At 52.6% G+C, this 19,336-nt stretch overlaps 2 protein-coding genes across 2 annotated transcripts; both read right to left on the bottom strand.

Annotated features, from left to right (window-relative positions):
• Positions 1–211: 211 nt before the first annotated feature.
• Positions 212–11,267, bottom strand: trappc14 (trafficking protein particle complex subunit 14). The gene is made up of 11 exons (XM_059019277.1): positions 9,758–11,267; positions 7,671–7,766; positions 7,068–7,197; positions 6,536–6,622; positions 6,121–6,241; positions 5,272–5,419; positions 5,088–5,170; positions 4,043–4,206; positions 3,651–3,805; positions 3,347–3,540; positions 212–2,714 (listed from the first exon to the last, which is right to left on the bottom strand). The coding sequence occupies exons 1-11, from the start codon at positions 10,172–10,174 to the stop codon at positions 2,561–2,563; spliced, it is 1,749 nt and encodes a 582-aa protein (XP_058875260.1). The 5' UTR covers positions 10,175–11,267; the 3' UTR covers positions 212–2,560.
• A 134-nt stretch (positions 11,268–11,401) lies between these two features.
• On the bottom strand, positions 11,402–18,991 carry LOC131728103 (telomerase Cajal body protein 1-like). The gene is made up of 11 exons (XM_059019284.1): positions 17,729–18,991; positions 17,351–17,446; positions 16,286–16,292; positions 15,933–15,971; positions 15,121–15,209; positions 14,820–14,910; positions 13,416–13,548; positions 12,874–13,082; positions 12,427–12,530; positions 12,064–12,207; positions 11,402–11,857 (listed from the first exon to the last, which is right to left on the bottom strand). The coding sequence occupies exons 1-11, from the start codon at positions 18,145–18,147 to the stop codon at positions 11,665–11,667; spliced, it is 1,524 nt and encodes a 507-aa protein (XP_058875267.1). The 5' UTR covers positions 18,148–18,991; the 3' UTR covers positions 11,402–11,664.
• Between the last annotated feature and the right edge of the window lie 345 nt (positions 18,992–19,336).

Genomic DNA, 19,336 nt, shown 5'->3' with positions numbered 1-19,336 from the left:
AAGGCAAAAACAACAGCGTCCGTTCCTCCTCCCCGCGCCCCAGCGAGCTCAGAGCGGACACCTGCAGGGGCCGGCAGCTCACATCCGCTCTGGAGCTGCTGGGTGTGCAGAGGAGGCTAGCTCGGGGATCGGAGGACGCTCGCTGACCTTCAGCTCTCCTCAGCAGCTGTGTGGGGAGTAGAATTGGGTTAAAAAAAACAGTGAATCGTCATTGGTCAGGCATGGACCTGTCAGCCAATCAGATTTATTAAACCAGTCAGCACTGGTTAAACAAGCACAGACAGGAGATCTCCTTGAGAAATATTTCCAGTGTCTTTAACAACAAACAAACAAAACATACAACAAGATTAAAAAAAACAGCAACAGCATTTTAAACACAATAAAACAGCTCTAAAAACATTTTGTTTTTAAATAAATTAGAATTTAAATAAAGTGCTTGAGACACAGACGATGATTGTTAAAAACACAACGGCACGCATTTTAAAAACAGTAAGACGGTCTCCCTGTGTTCGTGTGATCTGGCTGGCTGGGGCAACAACACAACACAGTGCAGAAAGCAGCCGTCACCGCAGGAAAAACCCACAGGAGCGCATAACATGAAAAAAATATCCATGTGAAACACGGCCAGTCTCGAACCTAAACAACAACACGGAAACGAAGACGCCGTGCCGGGACAGTGCGGCCACAGCGTCCTGCCATAGAGACGAGGGACAGCGCGGCCACAGCGTCCTGCCATAGAGACGAGACCACAACGAGGCAGAAAGGACAGAATACAAAGGGACTAGAATAGAGCACTGTCTCTGATGCCTGTTCAGCCACTCTCCCAGTGTTCCCAGTACCAGCCTGTCCCATGCTGGACTGGGTTTGGCAACATGCAATCTCTACTGGAACCCATCCTGCGAGACCATCAGTGGCATTTTCTTATACAGTACATAAAACACATTTCCAGTGTTAGACAGTTAAAACAAACTCCCTAAACATTGAAAGAAGCCCTCTGTGCCTCTTCAGCAGTAGCTTCTCGTTGTGACTAAAGGGGGTACACCCTGCTGCACCCCCACCCTATACACAGACTCCTTCCACGCAACCCACAACACAGTCTGTCCCTCAGCAGCGCTTCATACAATCTCTATACAGTATCTCCCTCAGCAGCGCTTCATACAATCTCTATACACAGTCTCTCTCTCCCTCACAATCTCTATACACAGTCCCTCCCTCAGCAGCGCTTCATACAATCTCTATACACAGTCTCTCTCTCCCTCACAATCTCTATACACAGTCTCTCCCTCCCTCAGCAGCGCTTCATACAATCTCTATACACAGTCTCTCTCTCCCTCACAATCTCTATACACAGTCTCTCCCTCCCTCAGCAGCGCTTCATACAATCTCTATACACAGTGTCTCTCTCCCTCACAATCTCTATACACAGTCTCTCCCTCCCTCAGCAGCGCTTCATACAATCTCTATACACAGTCTCTCTCTCCCTCACAATCTCTATACACAGTCTCTCCCTCCCTCAGCAGCGCTTCATACAATCTCTATACACAGTCTCTCTCTCCCTCACAATCTCTATGCACAGTCTCTCTCTCCCTCACAATCTCTATACACAGTCTCTCTCTCCCTCACAATCTCTATACACAGTCTCTCTCTCCCTCACAATCTCTATTAATGTTAGAAGATCAATTCAAGTAATTCGGACCCCCTGTTGGGTTTTTTCTTTTTTTGTGTGGGGGAAAAAAATAATCCCTTTTAAGACTTTTAAAAATGAGTTTTAAAGGGGATGTGAAAAGAACTGTAGCTGCATTTCATACAAGACTCTTAAAGGGGAAGCCAGTTTTGAGTCACCGCTTGTTTCCAGGAAAGCAGTTGAAAGTTGTTTATGCGATGCGATGTCATGCTATGTTATCCAGTTCATCATCCCTCCCTCACAACAATACTTGACAGGTCTGCGCTGGGGAGGAGGTGTTGTCTCTTGACAGGTCTGCGCTGGGGAGGAGGTGTTGTCTCTTGACAGGTCTGCGCTGGGGAGGAGGTGTTGTCACTTGACAGGTCTGCGCTGGGGAGGAGGTGTTGTCACTTGACAGGTCTGCGCTGGGGAGGAGGTGTTGTCACTTGACAGGTCTGCGCTGGGGAGGAGGTGTTGTCACTTGACAGGTCTGCGCTGGGGAGGAGGTGTTGTCTCTTGACAGGTCTGCGCTGGGGAGGAGGTGTTGTCACTTGACAGGTCTGCGCTGGGGAGGAGGTGTTGTCTCTTGACAGGTCTGTGCTGGGGAGGAGGTATTGTCACTTGACAGGTCTGTGCTGGGGAGGAGGTATTGTCACTTGACAGGTCTGCGCTGGGGAGGAGGTGTTGTCTCTTGACAGGTCTGCGCTGGGGAGGAGGTGTTGTCTCTTGACAGGTCTGCGCTGGGGAGGAGGTATTGTCACTTGACAGGTCTGCGCTGGGGAGGAGGTGTTGTCTCTTGACAGGTCTGCGCTGGGGAGGAGATGTTGTCTCTTGACAGGTCTGCGCTGGGGAGGAGGTGTTGTCACTTGACAGGTCTGTGCTGGGGAGGAGGTGTTGTCACTTGACAGGCTCCACCACCAGCACCTTGCACTCGCGTTTGGCGATCTTGTCCAATGACAGCACGGCTTTCTCCTGGGGGTGGTACAGCGGCCGGCCAATGGGAGAGGAGACTGGGGGGGTGATGGCTCTGCGCTCCATCACGCTGCCGGTCCTGGGTGTGGGGGAACAAATACATCCCTCAGAGACGGCCAGGAATACCAGCAGTGCAGCAGTGTGTAGAGCAGAGTGTGTGTAGAGCAGAGTGTGTATAGCAGTGTGTGTGTAGTGCAGCAGTGTGTAGAGCAGTGTGTGTATAGCAGTGTGTAGAACAGTGTGTGTGTAGTGCAGCAGTGTGTATAGCAGTGTCTGTGTAGTACAGCAGTGTGTAGAACAGTGTGTGCACAGTACAGCAGTGTGTAGAGCAGTGTGTGCACAGTACAGCAGTGTGTGGAGCAGTGTGTGCACAGTACAGCAGTGTGTAGAGCAGTGTGTGCACAGTACAGCAGTGTGTGGAGCAGTGTGTGCACAGTACAGCAGTGTGTGGAGCAGTGTGTGCACAGTACAGCAGTGTGTAGAACAGTGTGTGCACAGTACAGCAGTGTGTAGAGCAGTGTGTGCACAGTACAGCAGTGTGTGGAGCAGTGTGTGCACAGTACAGCAGTGTGTAGAGCAGCAGTGTGTGGAGCAGTGTGTGTAGAGCAGCAGTGTGTGGAGCAGTGTGTGCACAGTACAGCAGTGTGTAGAGCAGTGTGTGCACAGTACAGCAGTGTGTGTAGAGCAGCAGTGTGTAGAGCAGGCTGGTACCTGGTGAGGTGGGAGCGCGAGGGCTGCTGGTGGCTGAAGGACTGTGACCGGCCCAGGCTCGCCTCCCGTCTCTCCAGCAGGTCCCGCACCGCAGGGCTGCCCGGGCTGCTCCTCCGGGACAGGGGCCGCGCCTCGGGGGGAGGGTTAGACACAGAGGCCGTGAACTGCAGCTTCAGCTTCATGTGCTGACTGAGCTGGGGGGGGAGGGGAGGAGACAGGCTCATTCAGTCTCACCTTGTCAGGTAGTTTGAATTTTATCTTTTAAAAAGGGACACACACCCCCAGCCCCCCCCCCCCCCTGTACCTCGTAGAGCCCGGCTCTCAGTATCTGGAAGCTCACGCTGAAGGCGAGGCTGCTCCCCTTGCGGCAGGACCCCAGGCTGCTGAGGGGGGTGTGGCAGACCACAGCGCTGAGCCCCGCCTCCGAGGGGGCGGAGTCCTCCCGGGACAGGAGCTTCCCTGGGGGGGCGGGGGGGAGAATCAGCGAATCATCAGTTCCTGCAGCACTCACTGGTGTACAGAGCGTCTCGCAAGTCTGTCAAAGTTATCTTCCTCTGTCTGACGACGTTCCACACAGACCCTCTCACCCCCCCCATGGCTCTCTCCTCCCCCCCCCTTCTCTCACCTCCCCCATGGCTCTCTCTCTCACCCCCCCCCTCTCACCCCCCCCATGGCTCTCTCTCCTCCCCCTCTCACCCGCGATGGTGCTCTCGGGGGTCCACACCAGCCTCACTGCCAGAAAGTCCTGCAGGTTGTTGAGCAGAGTGTATCGGACCAGGAAGCGCTGCCTAACCGACACGGGAGACTCGCAGGACGCCATCATCACGAAGCGGGGCCGGGACACCCCGATACTGGGCAGCCTGGGAGAGAGGAGAGGGGTCAACGTCACTGAGACTAAAATCACACAGGGAGAGAGGAGAGGGGGCAACGTCACTGACTGAGACTAGAATCACACAGGGAGAGAGGAGAGGGGTCAACGTCACTGACTGAGACTAGAATCACACAGGGAGAGAGGAGAGGGGGCAACGTCACTGAGACTAGAATCACACAGGGAGAGAGGAGAGGGGTCAACGTCACTGACTGAGACTAGAATCACACAGGGAGAGAGGAGAGGGGGCAACGTCACTGAGACTAGAATCACACAGGGAGAGAGGAGAGGGGGCAACGTCACTGAGACTAGAATCACACAGGGAGAGAGGAGAGGGGGCAACGTCACTGACTGAGACTAGAATCACACAGGGAGAGAGGAGAGGGGGCAACGTCACTGAGACTAGAATCACACAGGGAGAGAGGAGAGGGGGCAACGTCACTGACTGAGACTAGAATCACACAGGGAGAGAGGAGAGGGGGCAACGTCACTGAGACTAGAATCACACAGGGAGAGAGGAGAGGGGGCAACGTCACTGAGACTAGAATCACACAGGGAGAGAGAAGAGGGGGCAGCGTCACTGAGACTAGAATCACACAGGGAGAGAGGAGAGGGGTCAACGTCACTGACTGAGACTAGAATCACACAGGGAGAGAGGAGAGGGGTCAACGTCACTGACTGAGACTAGAATCACACAGGGAGAGAGGAGAGGGGGCAACGTCACTGAGACTAGAATCACACAGGGAGCCAGGGAGAGAGGAGAGGGAGAGAGATACAAATACCAGGCAACCAAACATTGGAAGAAAAAATAAAACCTTTTTTACCTAATATTATAAAAGCTTCCCATAATAAAAACGACACAACGCCCCCTACCTGTAATGTGTGTAGATGCAGCTTGTGAAGGGCAGCTTGGGGGTCGACCACTGGATCACAGCAACCAGGGGGACCTCCAGCCCCTGAGAGGAGGGGAGAGGGGGAGAGGAGGAGGGGAGACAGTGTTACTGCTGGCTTGTTTCCCGCTTATGCAGGTTCCAGTTCAATCGGATCAGCGGTTCACCTCTTTGGCGTCTTCCTGCGGCCTCTCGTTGACCTGCAGCTGAAACAGGAAGTTGTGCTCCTCCAGGGCGCTGAGCATGCTGGGAAGGCGACTGGAGACGCTGTCAATCCTGTAGAAGGACGCCATGGCGACGTCTCCCGACTGGTGGCTGCAAACAGGAAGCAGACTTTAGTTCAAGGCTATATATAGGCTTTTGATGCCACGGTAAGCACACTCCCTCATCTCTATTGAAATCTGTTAATGTGTTTGTGATGTGACGTGAGGATCTGCTATTCCTCGCTGTTTAACCCTTCAGGTATCCTGGTATTGAGTCTAATTATCCATCCATCTATAGGGTCCTTTATGCTTCTATATTTTTATCAAATTGTATTTCTTCTGAAACTACGCATTGTAGGTCATTAATGTTGTGTTTGTTTTGTGTCAGGTGTTGAAGTCCTGATTCACTATTATATATATATATATGCATGTGTGTATATGTGTGTGGTTGTGTGGGTGTGGGTGTGGTTGTGTGGGTGTGTGTGTGTGTGGTTGTGTGTGTGTGTGTGTGGTTGTGTGTGTGTGGTTGTGTGCGTGGTTGTGTGTGTGCGTGGTTGTGTGTGTGTGCGTGGGTGTGTGTGTGTGCGTGGGTGTGTGTGTGTGTGTGTGTGGTTGTGTGGGTGTGTGTGGTTGTGTGTGTGTGGTTGTGTGTGTGCATGGGTGTGTGTGGTTGTGTGTGGTTGTGTGTGCGTGTGTGGTTGTGTGTGTGTGGTTGTGTGTGTGTGTGTGTGTGTGTGTGGTTGTGTGTGTGCGTGGGTGTGTGTGTGCGTGGTTGTTCTACAGAAGCTGCATCTCCCTGACGGCCGCTCTCACCACACATTGTCGACGAGCAGCACCGACCCGTCCGGCATCATGGGAAGGTAGGACGCGTTGAAATTTGGCAAAATCCGAACGTCCCGGATAGAGATCTCTTCCTGAGAGGAGGTGTTTAAAACTGCAGGAGAGAGGAGAGAGACAGACTGAATGCCACAAACAGATACAGACAGAGACAGACAGACAGACAGAGAGTCACACACATACAGACAGACAGACAGACACTCACACAGCGTCCCACTCACAGACCGACAGACAGACACTCACACAGACTCACTCACACACACACATACAGACAGACACTCACACAGACTCACTCGCTCACACACACACACACACAGACAGACAGAGACAGACTCCCTCCCTCACACACACACACAGAGACTCGGTTCAGTGCCTCAGTGGCGCCCCCTACCTTTCAGCACGGTCAGGTATTTTCCCGACACGGTGAGCTGCTGACACTTGACGGTGGGTGGGGGGAGCACGGTCAGGGTCGTGCTGACTGCCGGAGGGGTCAAAGGGGAAAGGTCACGTCAACACAGCAAAAACAGCCACCAAGGAATTATACAGCACTTTCAAATCAACCCGAATTGTCTGCAACTTGAAAAAAATAATACAGGCTCCACTCTTACTGGCTTTGAGCCTTGTACTAGCCCCTCCCCCGTACCTGTTGTGAGCCCTACTAGCCCCTCCCCCTTCTACTTCTGGCTTCCACTAGCCCCTCCCCCTTCTACTTCTGGCTTCCACTAGCCCCTCCCCCTTCTACTTCTGCTTCTGCTTTCCACTAGCCCCTCCCTTCTAGTTCTGCCTTCCACTAGCCCCTCCCTTCTAGTTCTGCCTTCCACTAGCCCACTTTTTTTTTTTTTTTTTTTAAACCATACTACAATCCCTTCAGTGCTGAGCCCTCCCCTGGCTCCTCCCCCAGCCCCTCCTGATTGGCTGCTCACCCTGAGCCTTGAATGTGTTGAGGTCCTCTCTGAATATGTGGGCGGGGCTGCGGTTCTGCAGGATGGTCAGGTAGCCGTGCTCTCGAACCTCAGCCTTCTCCACATCGTGCTTCCACACGGTCACTATGATCTGCAATACACACGCACACAGGGCAATGCACCCAGCCCATCAATACACACACACACAGGGCAATGCACCCAGCCCATCAATACACAGGGCAATGCACCCAGCCCATCAATACACAGGGCAATGCACCCAGCCCATCAATACACAGGGCAATGCACCCAGCCCATCAATACACACGCACACAGGGCAATGCACCCAGCCCATCAATACACACACACACACATACACACGCACACAGAGCAATGCACCCAGCCCATCAATACACACAAACACACACACAGGGCAATGCACCCAGCCCATCAATACACACACACACACACACACACACACACACAGGGAGTCAGTGGCTGAGCTGGGATTCCTGGTATCGAGACCCCTTTTCTTTAACCGCTGGTGCACTCATTTCCCAGCTAGGAGGAGAACATGAATCTATCAGCTGAAAACTCTGATCAATAATGTACTGATTGTTTGATTACCTTGACCTTCAGGGTGCCGACGGGCAGCTTGTCCAGTGAGACGGTCAGGGGGAAGATGACCTCATCGCTCAGGACCACCGGCTCATCGAGAGGAGACTGTGGGGTGGGTGGGGCAGGGTTAACACAGCGGGAGACAGGAGAACTTTATACAGCAAAACAAACAGGAGGGCTTTGAGAAAAACAAGCAGGGAATCTGGAAAATGAGTGAGATAATGATGCTGCTGCAGACACACACACACACACACACACACTACTGGAAACTGTGAGTGAGATAATGATGCTGCTGCAGACTGAGACACACACACTGCTGGAAACAGATAATGATGCTGCTGCAGACAGACACACACACACACACACACACACACACTACTGGAAACAGAGATAATGATGCTGCTGCAGACTGACACACACACACACACACACACACACTACTGGAAACAGAGATAATGATGCTGCTGCAGACACACACACACACTACTGGAAACAGAGATAATGATGCTGCTGCAGACAGACACACACACACACACACACTACTGGAAACAGAGATAATGATGCTGCTGCAGACAGACACACACACACACACACACACACACACTACTGGAAACAGAGATAATGATGCTGCTGCAGACAGACACACACACACACACACACTACTGGAAACAGAGATAATGATGCTGCTGCAGACAGACACACACACACACACACACACACACACACTACTGGAAACAGAGATAATGATGCTGCTGCAGACAGACACACACACACACTGCTGACTCAGACCAGACTCTACTTTTTATATATGCCTGTGTGTGTGCGCGCGTGTGTGTGTGTTCTATAGAAGCTGCTTTTGGTTGAAAATACTAATAACAATAATAATAGGCATGCATGTGTGTACGTATTTAAATGCAATGTGTTAAATTGCAAGCTTTTAATTTTTAGAACTAGTACGAAAGAAAGAAAAAAGTATGATATCATTATATTGACGTCGGTGCGACAGAATGATTGGCTTTTCTCGCTGGCTCTGATTTCCTATCGACACCACACCCTGCTCAGCGCAGCTGCGACGCGGAGAATTTGACATGCAAACTGACCGCATCTTCCCGGGACACTTCAGGCAGGTTTTTCAACTCGCCTCTCTCTAACAGCACATGAATTGATTTTACTGAGCGTCTAAATGCGTGTGAATTACGTGAACTGTCGCTAAAATGAATTGAATTGTTTTGCTAACGAGGTACTAAAAGCGCACACCTGTGTCCGGGGGGCGGGAGTGACCATCAATCACACCGATACCGCTCGCTGATTTGCTGTGTTTGTCTGATAGGGGCGGGACTGTGTGACGCAGAAAGACATATTAAATAAATTGAAAGTGAAGCACAAAGTTACACGAGAAAGAGCGACATTCTCTAAAGGAGGGAGTCGCGCTGTTTCGATAGATCTTGTTTCTAACATTTCAAGCCATGCGATTTGAATCCGTGTTGCTATGAAGCTCTCCGGATAGAATCGCCGCCGAAATTAAACCGGTTGGCAACCCTAGGCAGAAGACAGTCAAAAAAATAATATTAATAATAATAATAACGCTACGGGCCGTCTTACATGAAGGACTGGGCGGTTTTTTATTTTATTTTTTAATGCAAACCAGCAATTCAAACGACACAAGACGATTTCGTGCCCACAGTGGAGCCGCTTGAAAGGGTCTGCGCGCTTAACCGCACGACTGGTCTTCCGCACAGAACCAACGAGCTGCTAAACAGACGCTGAAGCGATACGTGTCAAAACAAAACAGAGAGGAAGAGGGTGCGACTCCGGCCGTCCCTTTATCATGCATCCAACCATGAATGCAAACCTCCCTCCCTCTCCCTCTCCCTACCCCCTCCTCTCACCCTACCCTCTCTCCCTCTCCCTCTCCCTCTCCCTCTCCCTCCCCCTACCCTCTCCGCAACTCCCACTCCCTCTCTCTCCCTCTCCCTCTCACCCTACCCTCTCCCTCTCCCTCTCCGCAACTCCCACTCCCTCTCTCCCTGTCACCCTACCCTCTCTTCTCCCTCTCCCTCTCCCTCTCCCTCTCCCTCTCCGTCCCCCTCTCCTACCTGCACCGGCGCTTTCCGGAACTCCTTCCCGCTGCTCCCACTGTTATTGTGGATCAGCAGCGGCTTGCACTCCCGGAAGCCGCGGGTCTTCCCGTCTCCTCGGCCGGGCGCTGGTTGCTCTTCCTCGGCCTCTAACCCAGTCTCGTCTCCGTCGCCCTGCTGCTGGCCGCTCCCGCCGGGGCTGACGCTGGCCACGGCGGACAAAGAGCCGGCCAGCTCCCTCCAAGCCCGGCCGCTCTGCGAGTCTGCCCCGCCGGAGCCGCCCCCGTCCCGGCACCGCAGCACCAGTAAGAAGCGCACCGTCTCCCCCAGGTACAGGTGACTCCGCCGGGGTAACGACCGGTACCGCGCCGGGTCTGACAGCTCGGAAATGGGCACGGCCGGGAAATACATGAAATATTCGCACTGAGATTCCATCTTTGCAGTACAGTGTACATGTACTCATATATAATGTTTTTAAGCGCTGTATTTAATTACTCTCGATTCGCAGAGGCAGCATCACTCGCCCTGCTCGAGGAGTCTGTCTGTCTTTCATTCGCAAAGAGGCGAGAGCAGCCGACCGCCGAGCAACCGATAGAGAGGAGACGGGGGAGTGAACCGACCAGCCAGGGGAGAGCAATCCATCCCCGACCAGCTACCAGCACGGTCGAGATCACATCCTCCTAAAATTCTGGAGCATTTTCAACTGGCATCGCGCTACCGGTTATTAATAAATAAATAAATTAAATAACCGTTATTATGATAACAACTCTAATTTAGTTAAACAAAAAGCTTTAGTTTTTTTTTTCCTGCAATATCTGTCTTTCAAAATTAACCCTAGAAATTACTTTAGAATAAAATGCTGAATATTTAAATAAGAAGGCTTGGGGGTCCAGCGGTGAAAGAAAAGGGGTCTCGATAGCAGGAGGTTCAAATCCCGGCTCAGCCACTGACTGCCTGTGTGTGTGTGTGTGTGCGTGTGTGTGTGTGACCCTGAGCGAGTCGCTTCACCTCCTTGTGCTCCGTCCTTCGGATGAGACGTCAAACAAACGAGCTCCTATTGGAAGTGACTCTGCAGCAGCAGCAGCAGCAGTTGTTGATGATGCAGAGTTCACCCTCCTAGTCTCTGTGAGTCGCTTTGGATAAAAGCGTCTGCTAAATGACGCAATAATAATAATAGTAATAATTTGTTGTGACCAGAAAAGTATAATAGCAATGCAATAGGGTTTGGGGTCAATGCAGCAAGAGGGATGCTGTTAGAGAGAGCTCCTCTCACCAGCGAGCGCGGCGCTGTTAGAGAGAGCTCCTCTCACCAGCGAGCGCGGCGCTGTTAGAGAGAGCTCCTCTCACGTGACTTCACATTCACATCGCTGTTTGTTTAGTCAATCCAAATCGGCTTCAAACGCAAGCAGTTTGAACCACCGCAGCGATTATTATATAATGCCTCTAAAATATGCTTCTGAAGGAAGTGGGGACTGATTTAAAAAAGGAATTGTAATTTAAAACAACAACAACAACACCATCACCACAATGAGAATCGATCCCACAGCCCTGCAATGCAATCCCTCGGATCGAGTGCATTTCTCAATCACTGAAGCTGCGTCGAGCCCAGCCGTGTGGTGTTAGGACATGTTAACAACACGAAGGGTTACTGCAGCACAGGTATTGAGAAAAAAAATACACTTTTATTCCGTCAGTCACATAGAAACACATGTACAGAGAAATGTCACTTTGGCAAACGCAGCGGCGTGGGGTGCTCTGAAGAACTGTCACCATACAGCTGGGGACAAGTTTCGCATCGTCCAGAGGAGGGTCAGCCAGTTATCTCCCCCCCGGTTTGCTGTGCTGTTGGTCCAGCCCAGCAGAGTGTCAGTGAGTTATCTTCCCCCTTGTGGTTTGCTGTGCTGTTGGTCCAGCCCAGCGGAGTGTCAGCCAGTTATCTCCCCCCCGGTTTGCTGTGCTGTTGGTCCAGCCCAGAGGAGGGTCAGCGAGTTCTCTCCCTGGACGTTGCGCAGCGTCATGAGGCCCCCGGCCTCGTCCGACTCGTCCCCGCTCTCGCAGGGCTCAGGGAGCTGCCGCTGCCCGGAGGAGCAGGCCAGCAGGGGCATCAGGGGGTGCAGGCTGGGGGAGAAGGGTAAAGAAGGAGGCTTAGTTTGGGGGTCCAGTGGTTAGAGAAAGGGGGCTTGATACCAGGAGGTTCAAATCCCGGCTCAGCCACTGACTCCCTGTGTGTGTGTGCATGTGTGTCTGTGCCCCTGTGTCTGTGTGCATTTGTGTGTGTCTGTGCCCCTGTGTCTGTGTGCGTGTCTGTGTGCATGTTGACTCACCTGATCCCGTTGACGCAGTCTTTCTGTGCTTGGAACTGTAGTACGGGCTGCAGTACCGGGTCCTTCCCTTCGGAGGGCGGTAGAGAGGTGTCCCAAACTGACACGACCCCTTCAGTATCCCCACTCAGCAGATACTGACCCGACCTGGAGACAGACAAACACAGAGACAGTGATCAAGCAATGCCCTGGTAATCCACAACTGGATTTCTTAAGAGCATTTTACAGCACTTGCAATGCAATACAATGCAATACAATACAATACAATACAATACAATACAATGTCAGATTTCCTATGGAGCTGGGGTTGGGGTTGGGGTTGGGGTTGGGGTTGGGGTTGGGGTGGGGGTCGGGGGTCACACTCACGGCTCCAGGTCGAAGTACATCCTCTGGTTGGTGGAGACGGCTCTCCGCATGGAGAACAGCACCCTGCCCGGCTCACGCAGGTCCCAGCACAGGATCTCGGGGTCCTGAGGAGGGGGGGCATGTTAATGGAACAGCACAGCCCCCCCACATTCACTAGTATTGTTTCGAGAGACCGGAGTCACTCTGCTTTCTCCAGCAGTATTGTTTACTGTATTCAAGGTTTCGTTGGCACATCTGCATCTTTTAAAATTCATTTTTGTATTCTACTGTGTTTGCTGCAGACTGTCACTTTATACAAATCTCACCCTGTCCCTGTGTTCTGTAACCCTGCAACTGTACACATCTGCAGATTATTAATTCCACTTATATCTGTTGTTTTTTTTTTTTGTTTTGTTTTTTTTGGTGAAAAAAAAAACAACCCTTTCTAAAATGCGCCCCCCTCTTTACCTTCCTGCCCCCGCTGTAGAGCAGCGTGCCGTCGGGGGAGAAGCGCAGGTGAGTGAGCCCCCCCTGGTGCCCCTGCAGCACTGCGATGGGGAGCCCCTCCGCCCGCGAGTACAGACCCACCGTCCGGGAATAGGAGCCGCAGGCATAGAGGTCCTGAGCCGGGCTGAACGCAATGCAGGAGATGATCCCGCTCTGCCCCTGCTTCTGCACTGAGAGAGAGAGAGAGAGATGAGCCCGCTCTGCCCCTGCTTCTGCACTGAGAGAGAGAGAGAGAGAGAGAGATGAGCCCGCTCTGCCCCTGCTTCTGCACTGAGAGAGAGAGAGAGAGAGAGAGATGAGCCCGCTCTGCCCCTGCTTCTGCACTGAGAGAGAGAGAGAGAGAGAGAGAGAGAGAGAGATGAGCCCGCTCTGCCCCTGCTTCTGCACTGAGAGAGAGAGAGAGAGAGAGAGAGATGAGCCCGCTCTGCCCCTGCTTCTGCACGGAGGGGGAGGGGGAGGGGGCTGCTCGCTGCTCGCTGCTCTCCCCAGCCTCACTCACTCACCCATCGTGGGTCTCTTCTCACAGTCGCGGCCGGGTCTGCAGGTCTGGAACACGCGCACCATCCTGTCGAAGCCGCAGAACAGCTGGGCTCCGTCGGGGGAGAAGCACAGCGAGTGAGCTGCAGAGAGCTCGTCCTGAGAACAGGAAGCACACAGGGTCACCAGGGAGGGGAACAGCAAGCACACAGGGTCACCAGGGAGGGGAACAGCAAGCACACAGGGTCACCAGGGAGGGGAACAGCAAGCACACAGGGTCACCAGGGAGGGGAACAGCAAGCACACAGCGTCACCAGGGAGGGGAACAGCAAGCACACAGGGTCACGGGGGAGGGGAACAGCAAGCACACAGGGTCACCAGGGAGGGGAACAGCAAGCACACAGGGTCACCAGGGAGGGGAACAGCAAGCACACAGGGTCACGGGGGAGGGGAACAGCAAGCACACAGGGTCACGGGGGAGGGGAACAGCAAGCACACAGGGTCACGGGGGAGGGGAACAGCAAGCACACAGCGTCACCAGGGAGGGGAACAGCAAGCACACAGGGTCACCAGGGAGGGGAACAGCAAGCACACAGGGTCACCAGGGAGGGGAACAGCAAGCACACAGGGTCACCAGGGAGGGGAACAGCAAGCACACAGGGTCACCAGGGAGGGGAACAGCAAGCACACAGCGTCACCAGGGAGGGGAACAGCAAGCACACAGGGTCACGGGGGAGGGGAACAGCAAGCACACAGGGTCACGGGGGAGGGGAACAGCAAGCACACAGGGTCACGGGGGAGGGGAACAGCAAGCACACAGGGTCACCAGGGAGGGGAACAGCAAGCACACAGGGTCACCAGGGAGGGGAACAGCAAGCACACAGGGTCACCAGGGAGGGGAACAGCAAGCACACAGGGTCACCAGGGAGGGGAACAGCAAGCACACAGGGTCACCAGGGAGGGGAACAGCAAGCACACAGCGTCACCAGGGAGGGGAACAGCAAGCACACAGCGTCACCAGGGAGGGGAACAGCAAGCAGCTCCACCCTCTGCAGGATTGACAGAGTTTAATAATGAGACGCACACCTGAGCTCGTTACCTACATACACACTGTGGCAGATCAAGCTGGTAGGAAAACCTGGCACGGGTGAAACTGCTGCGCAATAGGAGTCTCCAGGGATGGGAATAAGACTGTTATTGCATTGCGATTTGATCCATTCCTGGTTTTTACTGCGAGTTTAATAATAAGACACAGCTGAGCTTGTTCAGGGCAGTGGTTTCTCGTTTGCTGTCCACGCGTTTATAACCTTACAGCAGAGCTAGTTCTGTTGAAATGTATGGAAACTGATTTTTTTCTTTTCTTTTCTGCTGCTCCCCCTGCTGGTCTCGTAGGGAAGTGACGCGCCCCGGAGAGTTAACCCTTTGCTCACCAGGTGGTTGTAGGGACGGAAGGTCGCTCGGAGGTCACCGTAGAAGGCGTCCCAGATGTGGATGGGGTTGTCCCGGCTGCTGCTGGCGATGCTGGGTGAAGGGGAGGGTGCAGGACAAAAAAATAAATGTGAGTGTGAGTGTGAGTATGAGTGTGAGTGATTGTGTGTGTGAGTGTGAGTGATTGTGTGAATGTGAGTGTTAGTATGAGTGTGAGTGATTGTGTGTGTTGTGAGTGATTGTGTGTGTGTTTGTGTGAGTGATTGTGTGTGAGTGTGTGTATACAGATCTGCAAACACTCACAAGCATGTCTCCGGCTCCATGGAAGACATGAGTGGATACCAGCAATAGTCATACACTGTATCTCCCTCCGCCATCCGCAACACAGGGGTCTGAGGAGAGAGGAGAGGAGAGAGGGGGAGAGGGGAGAGGAGAGAGGAGAGGAGAGGGGAGAGAGGAGAGGAGAGAGGAGAGAGGGGAGAGGAGAGGGGGGAGAGGAGAGAGAGAGAAGAGAGAGGGGAGAGGGGAGAGGAGAGAGAGGAGGGAGGGGGGAGGAGAGAGAGGAGAGGAGGAAGGGGGGGAGAGGGGAGAGGAGAGAGGAGGGGAGAGAGGGGGGAGAGGGGAGAGGAGAGAGGAGGGGAGAGAGGGGGGAGAGAGGGAGAGGAGAGAGGAGAGGAGAGAGGAGGGAGAGGGGAGAGGAGAGTAGAGGAGGGAGGGAGGGGGTAGGAGAGAGAGAGAGAGAGAGGAGAGAGGGGGAGAGGAGAGAGGAGAGGAGAGAGGAGAGGAGAGAGAGGAGGGAGGGGGGGAGGAGAGATGAGAGTGAGAGAGAGAGGAGGGAGGGAGGGGGGAGGAGAGAGAGGAGACGGGAGGGGAGAGAGGAGAGAGTGGAGAGAGAGGGGGAGAGAAGAGAGTAGAGGAAATCAATCAACTCTCAACTCTCAATCAATTAACTCGGCTTCAAGGAAAGCAGCTGAACGATCGCAAGCATCTCGCAGTTAAATAAAAGATCTAAATGAGGTTCCTACAGGTTTTTAATTAACTATTTATTTTTAATTATGTCATAATCCTCAAAGTCTAGGGTCAGGGTTGGGGACCCCTGGGTCAGAGAGCCGCACCATTTCGGGGGAGCCCCTCACAGTCCGGGCTGTGGAGTTCTGGGGGCAGGTTGTAGACTCGGAGAACGTTGTCAGCGCTGTTGGTCACAAGACACAATCCATCCGGGGCCTGAGAGAGAGAGAGAGAGAGAGAGAGGGGGGGAGAGGGGAAGAGAGAGAGGGAGGGGAAGAGAGAGAGGGAGGGGAAGAGAGAGAGGGAGAGGGGGAGAGAGAGAGGGGGAGAGAGAGAGGGAGAGGGAGAGGGGGGGGGAGAGAGAGGGGAGAGGGGGGGGGGAGAGAGAGGGAGAGGGGGGGGGGAGAGAAATCACTTTGGTTAGTTAGGGGCTTTAAACTACTACTAGTGTCTAGTGTACTTTATCACTGCAAATCAGCAATTAACCCAAGCACAGCTAAGTGAGAATTAGAAAATTATATATTTTTTACATACATACATATATATATATATAAAATTAATATAACGCACTGGGCTGCAGTGTGGAAGGCAGTGGGTTTGAGGAGCTCAGTGGTTAGGGTGCTGGGCTGCAGTGTGGAAGGCAGTGGGTTTGAGGAGCTCAGTGGTTAGATAAAGACAGCGCTGGGCTGCAGTGTGGAAGGCAGCGGGTTTGAGGAGCTCAGTGGTTAGGGTGCTGGGCTGCAGTGTGGAAGGCAGTGGGTTTGAGGAGCTCAGTGGTTAGATAAAGACAGCGCTGGGCTGCAGTGTGGAAGGCAGCGGGTTTGAGGAGCTCAGTGGTTAGATAAAGACAGCGCTGGGCTGCAGTGTGGAAGGCAGCGGGTTTGAGGAGCTCAGTGGTTAGATAAAGACAGCGCTGGGCTGCAGTGTGGAAGGCAGCGGGTTTGAGGAGCTCAGTGGTTAGATAAAGACAGCGCTGGTCTGCAGTGTGGAAGGCAGCGGGTTTGAGGAGCTCAGTGGTTAGATAAAGACAGCGCTGGGCTGCAGTGTGGAAGGCAGCGGGTTTGAGGAGCTCAGTGGTTAGATAAAGACAGCGCTGGGCTGCAGTGTGGAAGGCAGCGGGTTTGAGGAGCTCAGTGGTTAGATAAAGACAGTGCTGGGCTGCAGTGTGGAAGGCAGCGGGTTTGAGGAGCTCAGTGGTTAGATAAAGACAGCGCTGGGCTGCAGTGTGGAAGGCAGCGGGTTTGAGGAGCTCAGTGGTTAGATAAAGACAGTGCTGGGCTGCAGTGTGGAAGGCAGCGGGTTTGAGGAGCTCAGTGGTTAGATAAAGACAGCGCTGGGCTGCAGTGTGGAAGGCAGCGGGTTTGAGGAGCTCAGTGGTTAGATAAAGACAGCGCTGGGCTGCAGTGTGGAAGGCAGCGGGTTTGAGGAGCTCAGTGGTTAGATAAAGACAGCGCTGGGCTGCAGTGTGGAAGGCAGCGGGTTCGAGGAGCTCAGTGGTTAGAGACAGCGCTGGGACATTTCTTACCATTTGCAGCCCTTGAGAAAGTTTTCCGTCATTCCAGAATATTCGGCCCAGGCTCCCGTCAACAGCGTGGGATCATGGGTAAAATCCAAACCGAGGCTGCGGGAGAGAAAGTGACACCGGGTCAGAACCCTGCCCTGGGAGGAGAGCAGGATCGATCACTCCATTAACCGGTCCGTGTCGGCTCTGCTCCAGAACGCAAAACCATTTCCAGTTAGTTTTTTTTTTTTTTTTTTTTTTTTTAAATCAGTTCCCGATTCCCGCGTTCCCTTTGAATCAGCATCTCGGCCGCGGCCTGTTTAAAAAAAACAAAACGAGCTTCTCACAAAACAGCTGCAACAAAATGACTTGCGACTGAAGAAGCCGCTGCTAATTACTTACTCGTCCTGGCTCCCCTGTGTCTCGCACTGCATGTCGACTCCCACCTCCTCGCAGGCGGCGGCCGCCCCTCCTCCTCCTCCTCCTCCTCCTCCTCCTCTCTCCTCCTCTCCCCCGCTCAGCTCTGCAGCAGCCTGATCCAGACTCCCTTCCTCTGAAGCCCGGGTCACTCCGGAGAGCCCGGCATCCGAGCCCACCTGCGGTTCCGGGATGGAAACCGCTGGCCCGGCAGAGCTTTCCCCAGAAGGTGGGGCCGCTTCCGGACCCCCGTTTGAGACGCGCGGGACTTTGAGGGCCGGCTCGCCCCCTTCCCCCGGTCCTGGTTCTGGTTCTGCTTGCGTAGGAGGGGTGGCGGGTTGGGACTCCTCAGTCTCCGGGTCGGCCTCTCTGATTGGTTCTGACACCGCTGCTACCGTTGCCATGGCAGCAGCTGCTGTCAGCGCTCTCTCTCTTTCTCTCTGTGTGTCTCTCTCTCTCTTTCTCTCTCTGTGTCTCTCTCTCTCTTTCTCTCTGTGTGTGTCTCTCTCTCTTTCTCTCTCTGTGTCTCTCTCTCTCTTTCTCTCTGTGTGTCTCTCTCTCTCTTTCTCTCTCTGTGTCTCTCTCTCTCTTTCTCTCTCTGTGTCTCTCTCTCTTTGTCTCTCCTCTCTCTTTTTCTCTCCTCTCTCTCTGTCTCTTTCTCTCTCTGTGTGTCTCTCTTTCTCTCTCTGTGTGTCTCTCCTCTCTCTCTGTCTCTCTCTCTGTGTGTGTGTGAGGTGAGCTGTCAACTTGCTCAGCACACTGGTACAGTATTGTACTATTTGTGTTTATATTTGTGTAGATACAGTATGTACTTTATATATATATAACTGAATACAAAAACACGTAGGCTTTATACGAGGCCAGCCCCAGTTTCCCCAGTCACTCTGCTGTTGTTATTGAACGCGTCTCACACGTTTAGTTTGAAATTCAATATCTTACATGTAAATAATACCGCTCCTCGCATCCTCTCCTTCAATGTTTACCCTACCTTTTTGTTTCTGTCAAGTCGCTTATATATCTTTCTGTCTCTTTCTCTCTCTGTCTGTATTCCTTATTAGGCGTGTATTTGGTGTCGTGTTGCCGCTTGCCCCGTCTTTAAAAAAAACACAAAAAACAAACCTCCTCATGTTTCACACAATTCAAGAGAAAATTTCAGCAACTTAAAAACACCGCGACTCCTTCGGCAGCCATGACAGTGCGATTCACGAGCTACCGCGAGATCTGCGGCGGCGGGATGAAGCGAGGGGGCGGGGCTTCAGAGAGAGAGAGAGAGAGATCTATAAACTAAACTACAATTGCAAATATGAACTAATTATATATATATATAATGCATGTATACGAAATAAATAATAATAATAATAATAATAATAATAATAATAATAATAATAAATGGTGCCCCACATTTTAAGGGAAGTTTAATTTACCAAACACATAAATAAATAAAGAGGGAATGAAACAGAGAGGTAATGAAAGGCACAGACATTTTTCAGTTGTTTGGGGTTTATTTTTTGGTTGTTGTTGTTTTCAATAACACAAGATTTTAATCCGAGTACAGAAAAGCCGGCTGATATAATTGAGCCGACAAAAATAAAT

The sequence above is a fragment of the Acipenser ruthenus genome, unplaced genomic scaffold (genome assembly GCF_902713425.1).
Source record: "Acipenser ruthenus unplaced genomic scaffold, fAciRut3.2 maternal haplotype, whole genome shotgun sequence".
Taxonomy (NCBI): Eukaryota; Metazoa; Chordata; class Actinopteri; order Acipenseriformes; family Acipenseridae; genus Acipenser; species Acipenser ruthenus.
Note: the sequence above shows the minus strand (reverse complement) of the source record. Positions and strands in the feature narration are given on the sequence as shown.

What these genes read in the sequence shown, in the direction of transcription:
- trappc14 (XM_059019277.1), bottom strand. Translation starts at nt 10,174, where the DNA reads ATGGAATCTCAGTGCGAATATTTCATGTATTTCCCGGCCGTGCCCATT. An exon ending in CTGCTCGTCGACAATGTGTG is followed by an intron (nt 5,420 to 6,120) that starts GTGAGAGCGGCC and finishes TCCTGTTTGCAG; the next exon opens with CCACCAGTCGGGAGACGTCG. An exon ending in CCCCGAGAGCACCATCGCGG is followed by an intron (nt 3,806 to 4,042) that starts GTGAGAGGGGGA and finishes CCGCCCCCCCAG; the next exon opens with GGAAGCTCCTGTCCCGGGAG.
- LOC131728103 (XM_059019284.1), bottom strand. Translation starts at nt 18,147, where the DNA reads ATGGCAACGGTAGCAGCGGTGTCAGAACCAATCAGAGAGGCCGACCCG. An exon ending in ACACAGGGGAGCCAGGACGA is followed by an intron (nt 17,447 to 17,728) that starts GTAAGTAATTAG and finishes TCTCTCCCGCAG; the next exon opens with CCTCGGTTTGGATTTTACCC. An exon ending in ATGTACTTCGACCTGGAGCC is followed by an intron (nt 12,208 to 12,426) that starts GTGAGTGTGACC and finishes GTCTGTCTCCAG; the next exon opens with GTCGGGTCAGTATCTGCTGA.